Source organism: Triturus cristatus, chromosome 2_1 (assembly GCF_964204655.1).
Source record: "Triturus cristatus chromosome 2_1, aTriCri1.1, whole genome shotgun sequence".
Lineage (NCBI taxonomy): Eukaryota > Metazoa > Chordata > Amphibia > Caudata > Salamandridae > Triturus > Triturus cristatus.
Genome location: NC_140581.1, coordinates 491,258,251 through 491,280,745, shown reverse-complemented (window position 1 = coordinate 491,280,745; position 22,495 = coordinate 491,258,251). Strand labels below are relative to the sequence as shown.

At 48.1% G+C, this 22,495-nt stretch overlaps 1 protein-coding gene across 3 annotated transcripts in view; it reads left to right on the top strand.

Moving 5' to 3' along the window:
* Positions 1-22,495, top strand: part of FCHO2 (FCH and mu domain containing endocytic adaptor 2) — a 1,031,922-nt gene that overhangs the window by 672,478 nt on the left and 336,949 nt on the right. For all 3 annotated transcript variants that reach the window (XM_085632343.1, XM_085632342.1, XM_085632344.1), the window contains one exon: positions 13,366-13,405. In XM_085632343.1, the coding sequence (XP_085488469.1) occupies positions 13,366-13,405 (40 nt within the window). The remainder of the gene's footprint in view (positions 1-13,365; positions 13,406-22,495) is intronic.

Here is a 22,495-nt window from a genome sequence, read left to right as displayed (position 1 = left end):
CCACGCCACTTCAGACCTATGTACCCGGCTTCCCAGGGATAGGTAACTCTGGTGCTTCGGTATCCCCGGGTGGGGTGGCTCTCGACCCGGTTCCTCGTAATCCACTGGGAAGGGTCATTAAACGTTAAAATTGCAACCGCTACTCTCCCATTGAATTGTACGTAGCACTGTGGTCGTGTTCTCACACTGCACCCGTCCTCCGTGGGGTCCCTACTCACTCACCTTGATTGGTTCCTTCGTGTCCCAGCGATTCTAGACACTTTCTTGACTCGAGTCGGGGTTCTTATACTACTATTTTAGTATATGGTTTGGTCTCCCCCTGGAGCTCACTATGTATTAGTGCTACTTACGATTGTTTCTGTGCTAAAGTATTATGTGCCATGTGTTTATCTGTGTGTAGCAGATACTGTGAGGTATTTAAGGTGTTATAATAATAAATATATATTCTTATAACTACTGTGTGGTACTCCTTTCATTTAACCAATACAATAAGATTGCATTTTGGTAAAACAAGCTGCTTGATATTCCTTCAAGACTAAGCCTGAAGGGTTCTCTCCACATCTACCACTTGGATAGCTTTCAAAAGGTTATCTTTGACCTCTTAAATCACCATAAGGGTTGTTTGGACTGGTGCAAGTTGCCCACTTTAATTAGTGGACATCATATACTAGGCCAACTTCTTACACCCCCATGCCAAAACTAGAGTATCTGAAAGAGACACATTAGTGATAGATTCCTTACCTTAGAATATCCCCAGGTGTCAGACTGGATCCGGAAAGTACCCCTGCGCGTCGGTAGGCATCATCATCCGGCTCCGTGTACGTCGCTGGCGTCGTAGTCGCCGAGATGACGTCGTCGGAGCTACTTAGACGTTCACACGCGCGCTGACGTCAGTTCTTTCTTTTTTCGCGCCAGCAAGCGCAGATCCGAGAGAGAGTGGTACTCCTGGTCAATAAAATTTACTTGTTTGTGAGACTTGTATCTTGTTTTTGTTGATAATTCGACTTTTGGTGCAGTGGGGATGCCCGGGTTTAAGTCCTGTTGGGACTGCCGTCGGACCATGTCAGTGACGGACCCGCTCAAAGTGTGTCTCTTCTGCTTGGGGCACGCCATCTCTCCGAGACGTACCCCCATTGTCGGGCCATGAAGCAGACGCCTTGCGGGAGTGTTCCCGGTAGTTGCGCCACTCAAGGTCCCACTCCCGTGGGAGGTCGCGGGATCGCTGGCGCAGCCGACACCATCGTTCATCGGAATCGGGGACAGGTAAGTCACAAGCGCCATTAAAGGTCGAAGGAGCGGCGTCGCTCTTCGTCTACCCCTCACCTGTCACGGGACTCGGTGGAGTGGGCGGGTGGTCACTCCCCCGTGGCTCCTTTGGGGCCTCCGTTGTTGCCTGCGGCTTACCCTCATTGTTTGGGACCGTATTTGCTTCCGGAAGAAGTACAGGTACTTCTGTCGGCCATGGGCAGTTTCTTTGTCCCATCGGGTCCCTCCAAAGCGCCTTTGGGCCCTGCAGACCCATTGGGTGGTTCTGCCCCTGTGCCGCTGCCTTTGGCCCCGGTTACGCCGGCAAGATACCCTGTGGCACTGTTGGGTCTGGCCTCGTCGCTACCGCCATTGGCTCCGGGCTCGATGCTGCTGTTGGCTCCGGCCTCGGCGCTGCCATTGGCTCCGGCCTCGGCGCTGCCGTTGGCTCCGGCCTCGGCGCCGTCGTTGGCTCCGGCCTCAGCGCCGCCGTTGGCTCCGGCCGTAGCTCTGTCGAAAGCCTCGGCGCGGCAGTTGGCTCCGGCCTCAGCGCCGCCTTCGGATCCGGCATCGGCTTCGGCCTTGGCGCCGCCTTCGGATCCGGCATCGGCTCCGGCCTCTGCGCCGCCTTCGGATCCGGCATGGGCGCCGGACTTGGCTTCGTTGCCTCCATGGCCGGATTATATCGAGCCTGCCTTGTCCTGCCTCCAATTCCTATTCCTGACCAAAGGTGGGTACTAGGAAGGGTTTGAGGACCTTCTCGCAGCTCGCTCTGAGGATGATCTACACTAGATTAACAATATGGAGGATCCCAGCAAGCTGGTATTATCTCCACACCCTGATACACTGTCCCCCTCCTCCGTAGCTACAGAGGTGGTGGGTTCCTTCTGTGATATGGCGTAGGGGAGGCTTCTAACCATCAAGTTCCCTACAGTGCCTATCAGGGCAAATCTCCTCACTGCAGTGCTTCAGCAGCGGCTTCCTCTACAGAGCTGCTACTACTCTTCAATAACGCACCTTAAAAATCACACAGGGACGCCTTTGCATGCAAGGCAACCCCAGTTTTATCACACAGCACCTACCGCCAGAGTGTCTAGTGGTCCAGGGCTCTGCTTCTCCAAGGACCTTTTGGCCCTCTATTCCAACTCTGTGTGGGACACGTTGGCGCAGGTGCTGCCACAGTGTCTAGCGGAGGCTTGGGAGGTGCTCTCTCAAGCAATTGCCGAGGGCAAAGATGCGGCAGGATTCACCATCCATTATGCTCTTGACCCCGCATCCTCCATGGGCAGAGCAATTTGTATAACAGCAGGGTGGGTCAGTCAACTGCCACCCCTACCACCGCTGCCTCAAAACCTTCCTAGTCTTCTTTTTCAGTCCACTGTTTCAGGTCCACCGCACGCCAGGGGGCGGCTGGATTCACCATCACATCCCCCACTGGCGCGCCATCACTTTACACAGGTGGGTTCTGTAAACAGTCCGAAGGGTCTACTCCTCTTGCTCTGCCACGTCAGTACCACCGCATGCAGGGGGATCACTTGACACTTTGCAAACAGGAAGTTGCGGCACCCTTGTCATAGGGGCCTATCGAGCGTGTTTTAGACCTTCGGAACGTCAATAGTTTCCTAGATCCGCAAGACTGGATGGTAGCGTTACACTTGCAGGACGCCTACTTTCACGTCCCGCCGTCCCACAAGCGTTACCGCCGGTTCACGGCTGGCCACGAGCACTTTCAGTTCCCCTGGCTCCCCTTTGGGCCTTACCAGCGCCCCTCGGGTGTTCCCTAAAAGTGCTGGAGGTGGTCACAGCTCGTCTGCGCAGATCAGGGGTTTCAGTCTTCCCCGATCTCGACTACTGGTTGTTGAAGGCGGGCTCGCCCCAGTCAGTCGTCTCCCACCTCCAGCCTACGGCCGACCTCCTGCATTTGCTGGGGTTCTCCAACGTGCCGAAGTCGCATCTGATTCCCACTCAGAAGCTCCTCTTCATCGTAGCGGTTCTGGACTCGGCGCACTTTTGGGTTTGTCCTCCCGAACAGCATGTCCGTGACACTCGGGCTATGATTCAGATCTTTCAGCCCTTGTCCTGGGTTTCGGTCAAGAAGATACTGAGGCTGCTGGGCCTCATGGCCTCTTGCATCCTGCTGATCAATCATGCCAGATGGCATATGCGGGCTCTGCAGTGGAACCGGAAGTTCCAGTGGACGCAGCATCAGGGACACCTGTCCGGCTACGTCCAGATCTCGGAGGGCACTGCACCAAACTTGCAGTGGTGGTTCACTGACCAGCATTGGGTCAGCGACAAGTCCCTCTCCCTTCCCCAACCAGAGCACACAGTGGTGACGGACGCGTCCCTACTGGGATGGGGCAGACACCTGGGGGAGGCATAGATCAGGGGTCTCTGGTATCAAGCGGAGTTCAAGCTCCATATCAATCTTTTGGAACTCAGGGCGATCCTACTTGCACTGAAAGCATTCCTTCCCTCTGTCAAGGGTAGAGTAGTGCAGGTGTTCACAGAAAACACCACCGCCATGTGGTACTGCAACAAGCAAGGCGGGATGGGGTTGTGGACCCTATGTCAAGAGGCTCTGCGTTTCTGGACATGGCTGGAACATCAGGGCATTTTCCTGGTGATTCACCACTTGGCAGGTCCTTTGAACGCCAGGGCGGACTCACTCAGCCATCTGTGCATAATGGATCATGAATGGCGTGTTCACTCGGAGGTGGCGCAAGGTCTCTTTCACCTGTGGGGAGAAACTTGGTTAGATCTATTCGCCGCCCAAGACACCACGTAATGTCCGCAGTTCTGCGCGTTGAAGTTTCCAAGGTGGCCCTCGCTCGGCAACGCTTTTCGTCGCGAGTGGAGTTGCGGTCTGTTATACGGTTTTCCGCCTATACCACTTCCGCCCAGAGTGCTGAAGAGGTTCAGGCGCGATCAGGCCCAAGTCATTCTCGTGGCACCGGACTGGGCTTGAAGGGTTTGGTATCCCGAGCTGCTCAGTATGAGCGTGGATCTCCCAATCCGACTGCCTCTTCGGGAGGATCTCCTGTCGCAGCACCAGGGGGAGGTCCTCCACCTGAACCTGTCCAGCTTTCACCTCCTTGCGTGGAGATTGAGCGGCAACATTTGATTCCATTTGACTTACCTCCTGAAGTCTGTAATGTGATTCTGGCAGCCAGGCGTCCCTCAACTAAAACTGTATACGCCTGCCAGTCGAACAAGTTTGTGGCATGGTGCACAGCAAAAGCTGTAGATCCCCTTTCTGCCCCTCTTTCTGAGATCCTATTGTTCCTTCTCTCTTTGGCCCAGCAGGGCTCTGCTCTGAGCACTATCAAGGGCTACCTTTCTGCTCTTTCAGCCTTTCTCAGGCTGCCTGGTCAGCCCTCTCTTTTCAAGTCCTCTATGGTCAATAGATTTCTTAAAGGCATTACTCACCTTTTCCCTCCTATTCCTTTTTTGATGCCTCAGTGGGACTTGAACCTGGTTCTCACATACTTACTGTGCGCTCCCTTTGAGCCTCTTCATAATTGTCCTTTACGGTTCTTAACTTTGAACACTGTCTTCCTAGTGGTTATCACCTCCGCTAGGCGTGTGAGTGAGTGAGCTCCAGGCTCTTTCATGTAAACCTCCTTTCCTGGCGGTTCATCCGGACAAGGTTGTGCTTCAGCCACGTCCCTCCTTTCTACCAAAAGTAGTCACTGCCTTTCATCTGGGGCACACTGTCTCTCTGCCCACTTTACTTCCGCCTCCGCGCCCTTCCAGAGAGGAAGTGAGGCTCGACCGTCTGGACCAAGTGTGCGCTTTAATTCTACCTCGACCGCACACAACCATTCCGGGTGGATGACCAGCTCTTTGTTGGCTACGTGGGCGCCAAGAAAGGCCGGGCTGTGCACAAGAGAACTATCTCCCGCTGGGTTGTCTTGTGTATTCCAGCCTGTTACTCTTTGGCTACAAAGGAGCCTCCAGTAGGGTTGCGCGCCCATTCGACCAGGGCGACGGTGGCTACTACAGCATTGGGACACGCTGTCCCACTGCGTGACATCTGTCAGGCGACCACATGGGCCTTGCTGCACACTTTCACTAAGCTCTATTGCCTTGACAGTCAAGTCCGGAGAGACTGCTTCTTTGGCCATTCGGTTCTCTGTGACTTTCTGGTGTAATCTCACTTCGCAGACCCACCACCGGGGTTGGTATTGCTTGGGTATGTATTCTAAGGAATGGAATCTTATCACTAATGACTCTTTCAGATGCACAAGTTACTTACTTGTGTAACAATATATCTGTAAGACACATTAGTTAGTGATAGATTCCTTACCGCCTGCCCATCCTCCCCGTTCTGCGAACTGGTCTTTTGGGTTGAGGTCATCCCTTTCAGGGCCCTAGTTTTAATGCACAAGTAGTCGGTCTCTGGCATGGCTCTGCGTCCTGGCGCGGAAAGTTGTGTGCAGAACTGACGTCAGCGCGCGTGGGCACGTCTAAGTAACTCCGACGTCATGTCGGCGACTTCAACAACATACACGGAGCCACACGACGACGCCTACCGACGCGCAGGCCCGATCATAACCTATCCTATGCAGAAAGGAACACTGGGTCCCCAACAGATGAGTTTCCTGCAACAGCCTAACACTTGGTTGGTGGCGTCCGAGTAATTTGAGAACCATGGTTCATTTGATACGGTCCAGTATGCCGTTTACATTCCATGAAAGAAGACTAAGATTAGCCACAAGTTAAGCGTTTGGGGGCATTTGATGGCAATTGGGTCAACCAAATAGGTTGTGTGGGACAGCGCAAGGTGCACATGGTAGCAATCATAACAAAAAGAGATAAAACAAATAATCAACCGGACCCTACACAAACACTACGGGAAGAATGGCAAGCCGATGTGGGCGATCTGGATGACACTGACTGGCAGGAAGCGCTTGAGTCCCCAAGAGAGGTAGCGGTATCCTCACGGATGCGCCTGATACAATTGAAAGTGCTTCATAGGACTTACTTCACAAGAGTGACATTATACAAGATAGGAAAGGCCAACGACCAACTCTGCCTGCGACAATGCGGCGACATTGGCACCTTCTACCACACACTATGGGACTGCCCGGCAATTAAACCATACTGGGCATCAGTTATGAGCACAATCACCCAGGTTAGTAGAGCGCCCGTATCACCGGACCCTAAACGTTGCCTCCTAAATATCTGGGAGGCAACAGACCTGAACCACACGACCCAAGCCTGGGCTACACTAGGTATGGTAATGGCGAAACAAAACATTGCTAGACATTGGGAGCACAAACTGCCCCAACACTGGGGGAATGGTGCAAAGATATGGACATGGCCATGATGGCCGAAAAGGCCACATATATTCACAGGGGGTGCCACAAAAAATTGTAGCGGATGTGGGGGAAATGGAATACATTCAGGGGAGGTATCTGTACCCCACCAGTTATTGTACCACTATCCGACGAGGATGACTGAACTGGTATACTATGGATTAGCTAGCGGACCTATGCTATAAACACGATGCAATGTTAATCTTCGGTTAAAAACAATTTATATTGAAAAACAAACTGTCATGGAAATGTGTCATGTTGCCAATGTTACTAATGCAAGTCTTATATTGAATAAAATGTTTTTTTTAAAAAGAGATAAAACATACAAAGCAAAGACCCCAACAACGACTCCCCACCCCTGAAGCATCTGTCACCCAACTCTCTCCAGCAAGGTAATTAAAACATATAACCAGGTATTTGAGGTGCACCTCCTTCTTTAATGGATCTGATTGTCGGTAGTCAGAGCATGCCCTGGGCCATTGAACTGAGAGAAGCAGCATAACGGTTCACAGCTGACGCCAGTGGATCCACCCTCATCAAAATTAGACCCCAGGATAGACCCCTAAGCTCTGTCCAGCGCGGAGGGATGGAAAGCAATTTGTCGGCAGTCCCAGTGTGGCCAGGCTCTGTGTCCGAGGACTTGGGAACATTTACGCAGGCCACGTCTACTTTTAGAATTAGGTCGGTGACGAATTTACGAACTGGCATTAGCCAGGACCGACGAGCCCGGGCCTGACTTCTTATCTCGATCAGTAGGAGCATAACATTGAAGAGATCCCTGTTCTGTGGTCCATTTCCTTGCCTCCTCCAGAGTGTCGAACAAGTCGGAGCGAGACCGGTGAGGACCTTCAGCCTCGCCGAGCAACATATGCCGGAGGGACATCGCCCTGTGTTTCTGCTTAACAGCGTCAAATGATTTGTGTTTTGGTGGTTTTAGTAAGGTCTGGGAAGATCATAATGTGAACGCATTGGAAGTGAACTTTACATTGACTACGTGCCTGCGAAGAATAGTATCTCAGTCTCTAAAGTTCTGAATTTTAGCAATGACAGAACGTGGTGGTGCTTCAGAAGGGGGTTTTTGTACCAGGGCCCAGTGTGCTAACTCGACGACGAACTTGGGCAACAGAGTCCCCTCGATGATCTGTGATCTGATCCAAGTCTCAACTAAAGTCTCCGGGTGAGGGGATCTCACGAATCGCAGATTACTACGCCGAGAGCTTTGTCGAGAGCGGTTCTCTGCATCTTCTGCTATGGACTCAAGGGTGAGAACGGTGAACAGGAGTTCACCCTAGCCATAAGGTCTGATGGACTGTCTTTCGTACTTGAGGGTGGACACTTCGCTTTCCACCACAGCGACCTTCGCAGCAACATTGAAAAGGTCTTGACGGAGGAGCACAACATCAGACCTCACCTCACAAATTCTACAAGTTTGGATGGCTTGTAGAATTTGGGCCACAACCGTGGTTGCAGAGGGTTTAGGGCCTTTGCCATCAGCACTCTGTTGTTTGGTAGGGTCAGAGGGGTAAGTTGATTACTTGTCAATCTTCAGTTGAGCCCCTGCCCCTGGGGCTTTGTCTTCCCTATTGTTGCTGCTTGTGAAACAGTGTGGGACCAGCTTCCGTCTCAGGAATACAGAAGAAGAGCAGTTGACCATAAGTGAGTCAAGGGAGTAGCAGTGGGTCAGGCATACACCTGGCCGGACAACAAGCAGACAATCGCAGGGTGGAAAAGTCAGCGTCTTCAACTCCCGACCCGCTTTACCATAAGTTCAGTTAGGGCAGCACAAGCAGCCAAAGTATTGAGCAGCCACCAAGGAAGGGCTCTTTGCAGGATTCCAACTGCCAGGATGGTGTGCAGATTGTAATTCACCTCTAAGCTTTCCGTGCCAATGGCCGCTACCTCTATTGCCAGGGTTCCAGGAGAGGCACCTGGAGCGTCAATGGTGCAAGGGGCCGAAGTTGGTTGCACAGCAGGCATCAGGTGGTAAAATGTAGGGCCTTGTGTAGGCCAGCGACACGCCAGTGAGATCGAGACAGTGGCTTAAATCCTTAGACCCCTCTGGAACCTGCAATCAGACCAGGAGGGCCCCTGGGGACTCCGCTGCCCTGCAGTCGCTCCGTCTCAGCCCCCGGGTCTCGTCGTATGGACAGGCAACACTCAGGGAGGTGGGGAAAGCAGATGTTCAGGCCGTTAAGATTGAGCGAGACATAGACTGCAGGCCTCGGCCGAGCTCGACAGGCTGTACAGAATGCGGGAGCAGTGTCAGAAGTAAGACGGACTGCAGAGACAGCGCCCTGGGCCCACCTGACCCCCACAGTCCTCCTCACCTCTGGCACTTCAGAGCAAGCACTGCACTAGCGGGAGGTCACACAGGAATCCGGGCTGGGGACCACTGCAATTCAACACAGAGTAGGCACTGCACTGTCTGTGTGGGTGGAGCACGCACTGCTCTCCCTGTGATCATGGGGAATTCAAGCCCACGACCTCAGGAAGGGCCAGAGGAGTCTCAGATAGGGTTGCAGTGCCAGTGAGAGATCTCAGGACGGTAGATGTGATCAGATGGTGGGGGAATTCCAAGGAGCATCATTAAGATGCTTCTGCCATCTTGGTTGCTTTGGCCAAACCCCACTTGACAATCTACTTTATAAGCATTTCTTCCTATTCAATAAAGGATTTCTTTCATGGACTATTCCAGGCGCCAGCTCTGCAGCCTCTGTAATACTTTGGCCTGAAGCATGGATAACGTTTTGGTGCTGGTACAGATTGTGCTTTGTTGAGGGTCCTTCTCCCAGTATGTTCGGTGATTAGCAGTGTCTTCCATTGCTATCAGGCTTCCATTACAGATCTTCAGCAGTTGTGTTTCGAGGGCAGTTGAAGCTTGTCTGATTGGTATTGTTTATGGTTGTTTTCTCTCCTCTACTGTGCATGTCTTCCCAAAGTGGATTTGAAAGGGATAGCTAGAACAGCGTATTGTGGTTTTTGTTTTACCTCTCTGCTATGTGGTGGCTCAGGCAAGTCATGTATGTCTTCCTTTTTTTGTATCATTGTGTATCACCTTGCTCAGCACCTCTTCTGTTTTTTTTAATCAAGAATTATGTCTCTTTGGTTGTTTTTGACAATGAGTTTCTTTATTGGTATTTAGCTGGCTCATGATGCTTCCTTCGGATCCAGTTTCTCCTATAGTTAGATTTGTTTGTTGGAGGTTGTCTGATATTTATAAAGTGCCACTCAACCAGTAAGGCATAAACTGTACAACTAAACAACATGGCTCACGGTGTTGGTCTCCTGTTTTCCATCTACTGTTTCTCTTTATCACGCTTATCTCCAAACTTTCATTCTTGGTTTGGTTGCTGGCCCATTATAAGCCCATTTTTACTTGTAAAATGTTAAATGTTTAAAGGTACGTTTTCTTATTGGAGCTTTCAGTTAAACGAGTCATCTTTTTGCCAACTATGGCTCATTAGAATAAAACAATCCATCTCATGATGAATAATTTCCTGTATCAGCTCTCTTACCAGAAAGTTGACAAGACCTTCTCTGGTAGTTTCAGGATTCAATTTGCTAATGAGAAGGATGCCACTGCTGCTTTGCTGTGGTATATCCTGATGTGGCGATCCAAAAAACCACCACCTTGTGGTCTGGCCCTACTTTCACAAGACATTGCCTTGTATCAGTCAGTCTTCAGGGCTGATGGCTAAGTAAGTCAGCGTTCCTTGAAGTACTTGCTTGGGAAGAGTGCTTCTTCCCGCCTTCGTTTTCTGATTTTCTTACGGGCTTGCTATTTCCTTCACTGGTAATCGCTATTAATGCAGATGCTGCGGCTGAGAAGGAAAAGTTGCTTACCTCTAATCGTAGTTGTCCTAGAGAAATCTTCATCCCTCTGTCCACCACAAGGGATATGAACAAGGAAGTTATTGTCTTCTGCACAGGATCCTCATTATATTTAAAAAGCAAACTGACCTAACTGCCACTGCATGATTGGCTACAAGAGGACTGTACGCATTTTAAAGGAGGCAGTACATTCTTCCAGCCTCAAAAGGCTGCAGTTCATGTACCTACATTGTCTCTGTTTTCTTTCATTTGTGCTAAAGAGTTTTGTCTGATCAGTGGTTTAATATTAGCAACTTCTTTCCTCAGAGTTCAGTGTATATTTAAAGAAAAATACAAAAAATCTGAATTTGGCCTATATAAGCCTGTAGATTGGCTGTAGATAGGCTACTAAAATAACTCTATCTTTAACACACACCACACCATACCATACTCACTCTCTCACTCACTCTCTCTCATTACTTTCCTAAAGAAACATTTCTATTATACTTTTCATTTCTTATGAATTTAAACATTTCCCCGGTGGAAAACTGGTTTTGCAGTACAGTAACTTTTCCTTTGTTCTGTTCAATCGAAAGGATCACTTTATGCTTACATCTCTTGCTGTTCATTTGCTCACATTCTGGAGATTGAGATGAGGTGCTGCTGAAGACAGTCATCAACCAACGTTTCGTGGTTGTTTCTGTTTCCTCAGTGTGCTGTGCCTCGCTTATGATAGGAAGCCCAGCAAGCAACAGCGATTGAAGGAATGCGTAGTTGCGCTATACCAACCTGATGATTGATTGATTAATCTATGCCTCTGGTAGTCACTAGGCGCCATATTCCAGTCCATTGTTTTTCCTCCAATGTGCCAAACTAAATACCGTTCTAAAAACCTGCCATGTTCAATTCAGTCTCGTTCCTGCTTGATTTGGAACAGTCCAGCCTGAACTGCTAATCCAGGTCCTCTGACTGGTTTTAGGCTACTTACGCTTCATCATAGCTTGAGGAATGTGGCGCAATGTACAGATGACTTGCGTCTCTGCATACCAGTCATGTTTGGCATTTTCTTGCAACAAACAACAAGGTGATGGAAGGAATATTTCAATTAATCTCAGCCATTTATAGTTGTCCAATAAAACCACAATAATCCTCACACACACTAAGCAAAATATGCTAGAGAAATGAAAAGAATAAAAGTAAAAAACCGAAAAATTGTTGCTGCCTAAACATGCTTGATGTATACTTGCAATGACAAATAAAGTTAATCATTGCAGCAGGTTGCAGTCTTAAAATGGGATTGTATATAATTTATCGGGTTTTATGTGCCATTCTATTAGATACTTTGAACAGCAGATTCCTCACCTGGTGAACACCCTTAGGTGCCAGACTGGATCCAGAGATATTTTCTTAGCATTGCTCCAGCATGACAAATTGTTTTAGGTTTGTGGAAATTACCTGAAAAGGGGGAGATTTGGAGAATGTCAGGGATGTGGCAATGCCAAAATGTTTAAAACACCCAAAAAGTTAGCACTTTGTATGTGTTAACAAACATGAATGGTATTATCTCCCCAGAAATGCAACCAAATCAACTCTTAACATAGAATTGTTTTTCCAATGCTGGGACGGGTATGGATCACCCTTCATTTTTCAATGGAGCATAGACTGGAGGACATTTCCCACTGTACATTGATAGGTGAGAAAAAAGGAAAATATATGTGTACTAATGGACATGACTCCTTTCCTTATTTGTACAAATCGTCTTCGCTGTGGACAATCTGTAAAATAAACCTATTGCCATCTTGAAATGTTAATCAAAAGATTTGCATGCATAATCTTGGGGGTGTTCGTGGGTCCCCACAAAGTTTGAAATATATACGCAAATCATAAGAGGAATCCTGGTGAGCTCCTTACAATTTACAAAGTAAATGTACCAGCGTGCTGAAGACTGTCATGTGATAGACCTATTTTGCTGATATTGTGCTTCATGCCACAAAATCAGGTATGAAGTCAACAAATTTGATCAACTCCCTAATATTTCAAATGTTATGACCTATGTAGATAAAGACATTAATCAAAGTATGTTTTTAAAACTTTGAAATTACTGTACGTACACCTTAGTGGAGCAATATTGAATCCACTATCTCTTCTTCGACATGCTTAGACTAAGGTATCAAAGATAGATCTCACAAGCTATTGCAATGATAACGGCTTGTGTGCATGTAATCATTTATTCAGGTTATTTCTTTGCAGAATCATATCTGATAACATGCTTTCAGACCAAACAATACTTTAAAGCAAATTTGTCTTTTCTTCCTTTATTGTAAATTGTTGTTTTTCCTCAAACAAACCTTTTATTTTTCTAGAGCTGGTAAACGATTTAGAATCAAATCTAATTATTATTAAGTAGTGTTGTATTTCTGTTTTAAATAACTTTTAATATTGGTAGTGATCCTTTTTTTTTTAAAATCGTTTTATTGTATTTTTTGGGTGTACAGATATTACATATTACATTCATATTTAACAGATGTGTGACACATAAATATCTAGTGTTAACAGCAGAGAGCATCAGCGCAATAGTTAGAAGGTTCAATAAGCAATATATCAAACAGAAATAACAAACATTTTAAGCAAAATAGGAGTACCAACATCAGGTCCGCAATACATTATAATAGGAGGAGAGTGTAAAAGAGCATCATTACAGAGAAACAGGGTGAATGAAAAAGAAAATTGACTGTGATCCTTTAACCAAGACTTCTGTTTTTATGACTGAGTGGAGTATTAAGTTTTATTGTAATTGATTTAAAGAGGTCGGTAATGTGGATTGCTGTGCTTTTACTTCTGTTCAATGATTTCAATTAATCAGTCAATACTTTTAATCTGAATCTAATGATTAAACATAAAAAAATACCTCATTGAGGTAACATTTTTCATTGTTGAATAAACTGTATACAGACTGTAGTCGTTCTAATAACTTTTTTTTTTTAATTAGGTGAAGAATTAACAAAATCAAAACTTTCACCTCCCACTGAGTAAGTTTTCTTTCATGATGTTTAAGGTTAATTAGTATTATTTTGCCTTATCATTTGTGTGTTTTATTTGATCTAGTTTCTCCGGTACTTCCTCCATCAATACCTTTTTAGATTTTAATATTTAAACTGGTTTATGTTGCATTTAAAATGGCGTCTTTCTGCATTTCGTTCATGTCTGCTTTCATATATAGCAAGTACTCTAGTATGTTTTGTAGTTACTGTCTAAGCCTTTGTGGCATAATGTTTAATATGGACTTTTGCATTTCTGAGGTGTATATTGTTCATGCGTCTACTCTTCTAGTAACCTGTTACAGCATTAGAGGAAAAGTAAACAATTATACAGCCTATGTACCTTGCCAAGTTTCCACTTGCTTCTGTTTTCGTGTAGCCCCGTGAAAGGAATTGAAGATTGAAGCCCATGATGGATTGTTAGGTGGGTTTTATTCTAGCTTGTGGACTGAGGTTGTATGTTTCCTGAGACCTCTCTCATCCGGTTAAATTTACATACAGAACTGGTAAGCGAGGCTACTATGTGTCATTGTGTCTGTGCGATTAGCTCAGTAATTGATGGCTTGTACTGTGAGCTAGTGGAATTTGCTAACAAGCAGTTACTTGGGTTTGAGTTAGCAATGGTCTGAAAGCTGAGGGCAGATGGGCATATTTTAGGTGGCCTGATAAAAAATGTGTGTATGGTGGTAATAATAATAAAAGGCTTTTATAAAGTGCGCAGTTACCCCAAATGTGGTGTCCCGGCACTGGGACCGACAGCACCCAAGTCGGTGGAAAGCACATATCATTGTGACTAAAGAGCCAGGTCTTCAAGGCCTTTCTAAAATCCTGTTCGGACTGCATCATACGTAAGTGTGCAGGAAGGTTGTTCCATCACTTGGTAGTGCCCACCTCGAAGGTCCTACCTCGCATTCTTGCCTTCGCAAAGCAGGGGGTAGTAAGATATCGTTTATGACTGGACCTTAAGGGTCTGCCCTAATGGTAGGGGAGAAGTCTCTTCCTTGGGTAATTGGGCCCTTTCCCTTGAAAAGCACGGAAGGCAAACCTAAGGGCCTTAAGTCGATACGTTTGGCTACCTGCAGCCAATGAAGTTGCCTGGGGTAGGGCGAAATGTGGTGGCAGAGCGAAACTTTGCAGACCAGCCTAGCTGCCGCATTTTTAATTATCTAAAGTCTATGGATTAAACCCAGTGGCAGGCCCATGTACAGACCGTTGGCGTAATCGAGGTGGGAGGTGACTAACGCATGGACCACGGTTTTGCTTACTGATTCTAGTAACTGGTGGCGTAACTAGAAAGCACTCCTGAGGATGCTAATTTAGGGATTTTGTGCACCCTGGTAGCACACATGCATGGCCAGATCACTTCCTTGCATGTGTAATTATCCTGGCTAGTTCCTGAGACCACAGATTCAGTTACACTCAGCTAATTCTTCTTATCCTTTTATTGCCATTTTTTCATCTTGTTTTTGTTTTCTAACTTCATGTCTGATAGTTTGACACAACAATGTCATTAATCCATGCTTGTTGTAGCATCTGCTGTTTAGAGCACCCGAATCACATAACATCTGCGTCTCTTGCTAGAATAACCATTGTCTAGTACACACCAGCACATTATATGTGCATACCGGATAAAGGATTCTATGGAAAATTCCTAGCCTGAATTAAATAATGATCACAATTTGATAGACTTCCAACCGCCGATTCCTTACCTTACAATATTCTCCAGGCGGATGACTGGATCAAGAGGTTCGAGGCATGTGGGCTGCTGAATTCATATCTGTGCATAGATCGCCGCCTAGTGTTGGGTCCGGATGATTGCACATTGTTGTCCTGGAAGAGTCTTCGAAGTATCACGAGATAGGTGGCTCCTCCCCTGGACTACAGTGCGCATGGGCATCCCCTCCATCCTTAGATTGTTTTTTTCCGCCATTGGGTTCGGATGTCCTAATCTTAGCTCTTAGAGTAGTTAGGCCTATTACTCGTCGGTATTGTTTTCGTTCGGCGCCGAGTATCTTCATCGAAGTTAGCCATTTGCCCTTCGACGTCAGCGCCGATCCAGATCGACGATAGAACCAAAGACATCGAATAGCCCCTTCAAGCGTTGCCCTCTTTGCAACGCTAAATATGCTCGCTTCGACGTGCACCCGGTGTGAAACAAGTGCCTCTCTCCAAACCACGACGAAGCCACCTGTATGGCGTGCTCCCGGTTTCGATTGAAGAAAACACTTCGTATTCGTCGAGCAGCTCGGCTCGAGGCGCAGAAAGTAGCGCCAAACCCGGACAACATCTTCGGGACCGAAGATGAGGAGGTCGTGGACCTTGAAGTTCAAGGAGAGATATCGGATCCTGCGTCGGAGCGTGAATCAGACTATGATGCAGAGGACGAACATATTCTAGATGAAGAGGATGATGAAGTCGTCGACCAGGTAGGAGACGACGGAGAGGCCCTTGGGGCCGAGGAGGATAGCTCGGAAGAGGAGCTACGCCCACAGGTCCACTCCGGGCCCAAAGAGACACTCTATAAGGCTCAGGTCGCGGGATCGCCACAAGGCCTTACCCAAGATCATTTCTCTCGTTCTTCCGCCCCGCTTAAATGCCCGGCGTCGAACTATCCTAAAGAGCCGTCGGTATCGAAAGCGCCATCACTCGATCGACGAGAATCGAAACTGAAGGCAACGGCACCGAAAGCGAAACCGAAAGTGAAGGAGTCTCTCCACGGCAACAAGGCCTCGAAGCCCTCGGAGCCGAAGACGCAAAAGAAGGCTGTCGACGCCGAGAGGAGTCTTACGAACGTCGAGCCGAAGGCGGCACCTACAATCAAGGTCAAGGTTGCCGACCCGAAAATATGGACGCCAAGGAGCGTCGACACACATGTGGCGAGCGACCCTCGAGCGCCACCCCATTCCAGTCTTCGTGGCCCGAAAACGACCTCCGGTACGGGGCCTAAGGCCACAACCAAAAGGGCGTCGAAGGATCGTGTCCAATCCGCGGCGCCGTCTCCCTTTGTAAAGCAGAAGGTGTCGGAGTCGTTATTACGCATCCAAACCAATGCTTCCATGGTTGGTGCAGACACGGCCCCGCAGCCCAAAGAGGTCAGCGCAGTTCACATCGCGTCGACGCACATCAAGTTTGGACTCCCACCAGCGGTGCGACCAAAAATGTTCGACGCCAAGAAGGGTCTCAACCCACAAGAACCTATCGACCCGAAGAAAAATGTCGAGGCACCGACAGGCATTCCAACAGAAAAGAGAGCGGTTGCAATACCTCGCGACGATGAGGATCCCAGGCAATTATCGACGCCAATACTGGTAGACTTTCCATATACAAACGGAAAATAGTGACAGAGACCCCAATGGAGCCCTACAAAATTCCATTGAAGAGAAAAAGACCCACATCACCAGTTCTAGTGGAACAACTTCCATATTGTGCCACAGACCCTCAGTCATTCTCACCCACACACTCTAATGTGGATGCTGGAGATGTTGATGATATAGAGGGAACTTATCCTATGGACACTGACCCTGAAGACCAGAACCAGCCTTGGCTGGACAATACTGATGCAGGGGACCCACATACTGCTCCAGACACACAAGCATATGTGGTGAAAACGTCTCCTACAGAGGATACGGCTGCTTTCAACGCCTTAATTGAAAGAGCCGCCAACAATCATGACGTACAGCTCCACACTGATCCTATTGAGGACGACTTTCTAATGGATACCTTCTCTACCTCAGAAAGATCTGTTAAGACTCTGCCCATGCTGATGGGGGTCCTCAAACAGGCTACTGACATTTTTAAGGAGACCCCAAGGGCGAGAGTCCTTAACCCTAGAATTGAGAAAAAGTATAGGCCAGCTCCTGTGGACCCTGCCTACATAAGAGGACAGTTGCCTTTAGACTCATTGGTGGTTTCCAATGCTCGGAAGAGAGCCAACTCACAGACAACAGGTGATGCTCCTCCCCCAGACACAGAGTCTAAGGTCTTGGAAACATCAGGAAAGAGGGTTGCTGCACAGGCAGCTAACATCTGGAGAATTTCCAACACTCAGGCGCTTCTGGCTAGATACGACAGGGCACATTATGATACCCTAGAGACACTGCTCCAGCACCTCTTAGATCAGTATAAAGAAGGAGCAGAATCCCTGATTACAGAAGGGAAGCTTATCAGCAACGCTTCCATTAAGTGCGCTCTTGACGCAGCTGACACTGCAGCTAGGGCTATTAACACCAGCGTCATGTTAAGACGGCATGCTTGGTTAAGAATCTCTGGATTCAAACCAGAAATACAGACAACTATACTTAATCAACCTGTCAACCCTAACTCCCTCTTTGGCCCCGAGGTTGACACCACCCTAGAAAAACTCAAAAAGGATACAGAGACTGCAAAGTCTATGGGGGCTCTGCAATCACAGCAGTTTCGGAGTGGGTCCTTTCGTCGCTCCAGCAACAGAGGGCCATCAAGAAGCCAAAACTCCCAACAGTCGCAGTACACTAAAGGAGGTACACAGACCACCTATAATAAAAATAATAGAGGTGGATACCGTGGCAACAACGTCAAAGGCAGAGGCCGTGGAAACAACAGCTCCAGGTCCTCCGCCACCAACAAACAGTGACGCCTTGTCACTCCCCCCGACCACATAACACCTGTCGGGGGGAGACTCCAACAGTTCCTGCCAGTCTGGGAATCCATTACTACAGACAGGTGGGTGAGAGAAATTATCCAGTACGGTTATTGTCTAGAGTTCACGTCCACTCCACCCAACATACCACCAAGACACCATCATATGTCCGCAGAGCACTTGCACTTAACAGGAAGTTCTCAGTATGCTCCAAAAAGGAGCCATAGAACTCGTGCCTGCAAAGGAACGAGGATCAGGGGTTTACTCACTGTATTTTCTGATCCCCAAAAAGGATGGATCTCTCAGACCCATACTAGATCTAAGACCTCTAAACCGTTACATTCTCTCAGAGCATTTTCACATGCTCACTCTGCAACAAGTACTACCGTTGCTCAGTCAGGGAGACTTTCTCGCAACATTAGACCTTAAGGATGCGTATTTCCATATACCCATACACCCCTCACACAGAAAGTATCTTAGGTTCACTGTTCTCAATCAGCATTACCAGTTCAAAGTCCTCCCTTTCGGGGTAACTACGGCACCCAGAGTTTTCACCAAGTGCCTGGCTACAATGGCGGCACACTTAAGGAGACAGCACATACATGTCTATCCTTATCTGGACGACTGGCTTATCCAGGGAAAGTCGGCCCAGCACTGTGCCACCCACATGTCCCACACCATTCACCTTCTTCACAGCCTGGGCTTCTCTCTGAATTATCCAAAGTCCCACCTTCAACCCAACCACGTACAGCAGTACCGAGGCGCAACCATAGACACTCTGGCAGCCACGGCACAACCAAATTCAGTGAGAATCAACAGCATTCAGTTGCTCATAAAGAAATTCAAACCTCAACACTCACTCCCAGCAAGAGTGTTTATGCAGTTGATAGGCATGATGGCCTCCTGCATCTTCATAGTCCCGCACGCAAGATTACATATGCGCCCGCTTCAGCAGTGCTTGGCACGTCAGTGGAATCAGGCCCACGGACAATTAAAAGACCTAGTGTTGGTGAGCGGTCGGGCATACAACTCTCTGCATTGGTGGAATCCACACAACCTTTGCAAGGGCCGACCGTTCCAGGAGCCTGTTCCACAAATCATACTGACGGCGGACGCGTCTCTCCAGGGATGGGGAGCTCATGTACTCAATCACACAGTGCAGGGACTATGGACGACACAGCAAAAGAGGATGCACATCAACATTCTGGAACTGATGGCAATCTTCCTAGCCATGAAAGCATTCAAACTGCACCTATGCAACAAAGTCGTGTTGATCCGAACGGACAACATGACTGCCATGTACTACATACAGAAGCAGGGAGGAACACACTCGCCACAGTTGTCTCATCTGGCTCAGAGCATGTGGAAGTGGGCCATTCAGAGGAACATATTCCTCATGGCGGAACACCTCCCAGGCAAAGACAACCAGATGGCAGACCTGCTCAGCAGACACAGCCACCAGATGCACAAGTGGGAAATACATCCATCAGTACTCCAACCGTACTTCCAGCAGTGGGGTCATCCGGAGATAGACCTATTCGCCACAAGGGAAAACGCAAAATGCCAAAACTTTGCCGCCAGGTTCCCACATCCACATTCGCAGGGCAATGCAATATGGATGAACTGGTCCGGCAGATTTGCGTACGCTTTTCCCCCAGCGCCGTTAATACCGCTGGTGGCACGCACACTCAAGCAACACTCGATGACGCTCATCCTAGTTGCTCCAACGTGGGCACGTCAGCCTTGGTACACCACGTTTCTGGAATTCTCCGTGGTACCGCATCAACGGCTACGGCTCACACCCACACTTTTAACGCAGAGCCATGGCGAGATTCAGCACCCAGATCCGCAACAGCTGAACCTGGCGATATAGCTCCTGAGATCTTAGAATTTGGCTACCTAAACTTGCCTCCAGAATGTATGAATATCATCAAGGAGACACGGAGACCCACTACCAGAGCCTGCTACGCGGCTAAGTGGAAAAGATTTGTCATTTATTGTAAAAATAATGACCTCAATCCGCTGGATGCATCAACGCAAAACATTATCTGTTATCTATTACACTTATACCGATGCAATCAGGCATACAATTCCATCCGTATACATTTAACCGCACTGGCAGCTTACCTTCAGAATAGGCAGCACCTCTCCCTGTTCAGAGTGCCTGCCATCAGAGCTTTCTTGGAAGGACTCAGACGTGTGATTCCCCCACGACACCCTCCTTCGCCTGTTTGGAACCTAAATGTGATCCTCACCAGACTGATGGGACCACCTTTTGAACCTCTACACTCCTGTGAGATTCAATTTCTAACATGGAAAGTAGCTTTCCTAGTTGCCATTACTTCCCTAAGACGAGTTAGTGAACTTCAGGCACTAACCATTCAAGAGCCATTTATACAAGTTCATGTAAACAGGGTAGTACTACGCACCAACCCTACATTCATGCCCAAGGTGATATCGCAGTTTCATATGAACCAATCCATAGAACTGCCCGTGTTTTATCCTAATCCTAAAAATGTAGCGGAGAGAATGCTCCACACACTTGATATCAGAAGAGCTCTCCTATACTATATTGACAGAACACAAACTTTCAGGAAAACAAAACAACTGTTTGTTGCCTTTTCTCCACAGCACAAAGGCAACCCCATTTCCAAAGAAGGAATAGCTAGGTGGATAGTTAAGTGTATACAGATTTGCTATGAAAAAGCTAAGCGCACACTAACAATTCCTCCAAGGGCCCACTCTACACGAAAGTTAGGGGCCTCCATGGCTTTCCTGGGAAATATTCCTTTAGAGGAGATATGTAGAGCAGCCACATGGTCCACTATACATACATTTACCAAGCACTACTGTGTAGATGTACACTCAAGAGAGCAGGCAGCTGTAGGACAGGCTGTTCTCAAAACTCTTTTTCAGACTGCTGCAGCTGGCACGGGCAGCCGCCGCTAAATGGGACTGCTATATAATCTATGCACAGATATGAATTCAGTAGCCCACATGCCTCGAACCGAATATGCTACATACCAGTATGTATCTGTTCTTGGCATGTAGGGCTGCTGACATTCATATCGCCCACCCTCCTCCCCGGCGCCTGTAGCAGCTGTAGCATTCAGTAATTACTAGTTAGCATGGTCATCATTCACTGTATTACACTCCATCTATGCCACAATGGCGAAAAACAATCTAAGGATGGAGGGGATGCCCATGCGCACTGTAGTCCAGGGGAGGAGCCACCTATCTCGTGATACTTCGAAGACTCTTCCAGGACAACAATGTGCAATCATCCGGACCCAACACTAGGCGGCGATCTATGCACAGATATGAATGTCAGCAGCCCTACATGCCAAGAACAGATCCAATCTGGACTCTGTTCCTCATTGGAACAGTCCAGCCCGAACGGCCAAACCAATTCTTCCCTGGACCGGAAACAAGCTTTCTGGGACCCTCATCAGCCAGGCTAGCTTGACTCCAGTAGCATGGAGTGCATAAGACCCACGTCTGGGCCTACCCGTTCCACTGTGGGTGACAAATGCAAAAAGAAAAATTGAGGGACAGAGCTAATCAATGTCAAACATTCACCTCAGTACAGAGATCTGGGACTAAATCCATTGTTTTTTGCTCCTCGTGCCTTTCCAGTTTAAACCCAGCATTAGGCAAATCAGTCTTGACCCTGTTCCCCATGGGAACTGTCCAGCCCGAACTGCCAGGCCAGGTTCTCCCTGGACCAGAAACAAGCAACCTAAAACCGGTTTTGGCGTTTTACCCCTCACCAGACAGGCTAGCTTGATTCCAGTGGCATGGAGAGCACTGGACCCACTTCTGGGCATACCTGTCCCACTCGGGGTGACAAATGCAAAAAGAACAATTGATGTCACTTTGACACTGGATTCAAGCTAGCTTGGCTGATTAGGGGTGTTACTCCGACACCGGTCCCAGGATGCTTGATTCCAGTCCACGGAAGACCTAGCTTGGCAGTTCAGGCTGGATTGTTCCCATCAGGAGCAGAGTCAAGACTGATTTGCGAATGGCTGGGTCTGAACTGTGGTGGCGAAGTGAGCTACAGAACGAAGATTGACTCAACCCAGATCTGTGACTGGGGGCAAGTGTCTGAAACGTTTCAGCGCTCAGTCCATCATCTCCTTGTGTTTGCCTTGTTTGCCCTAAGTTGACAGGGTATGCCAAGACGTGGGTCCCTTGCATTTCTTTGTCACTGGATTCAAGATAGCCTGGCTGATGAGGGGTGTTACCCCAAAACCGGTCCAAGGATGCTTGTTTCCAGTCCAGCGAAGCCCTGACTTGGCAGTTCGGGCTGGACTGTTCCCATGAGGAACAAGGTCGAGTGATTTGGCTATGGCTGGGTCTAAACTGGGGTGGCAAAGTCAGCTAAAGAACAATGATGGATTCAACCCAGATCTGTGACTGTGGGTGAGTGTTTGAAAAGTTTCAGTGCTCTGTCCATCATC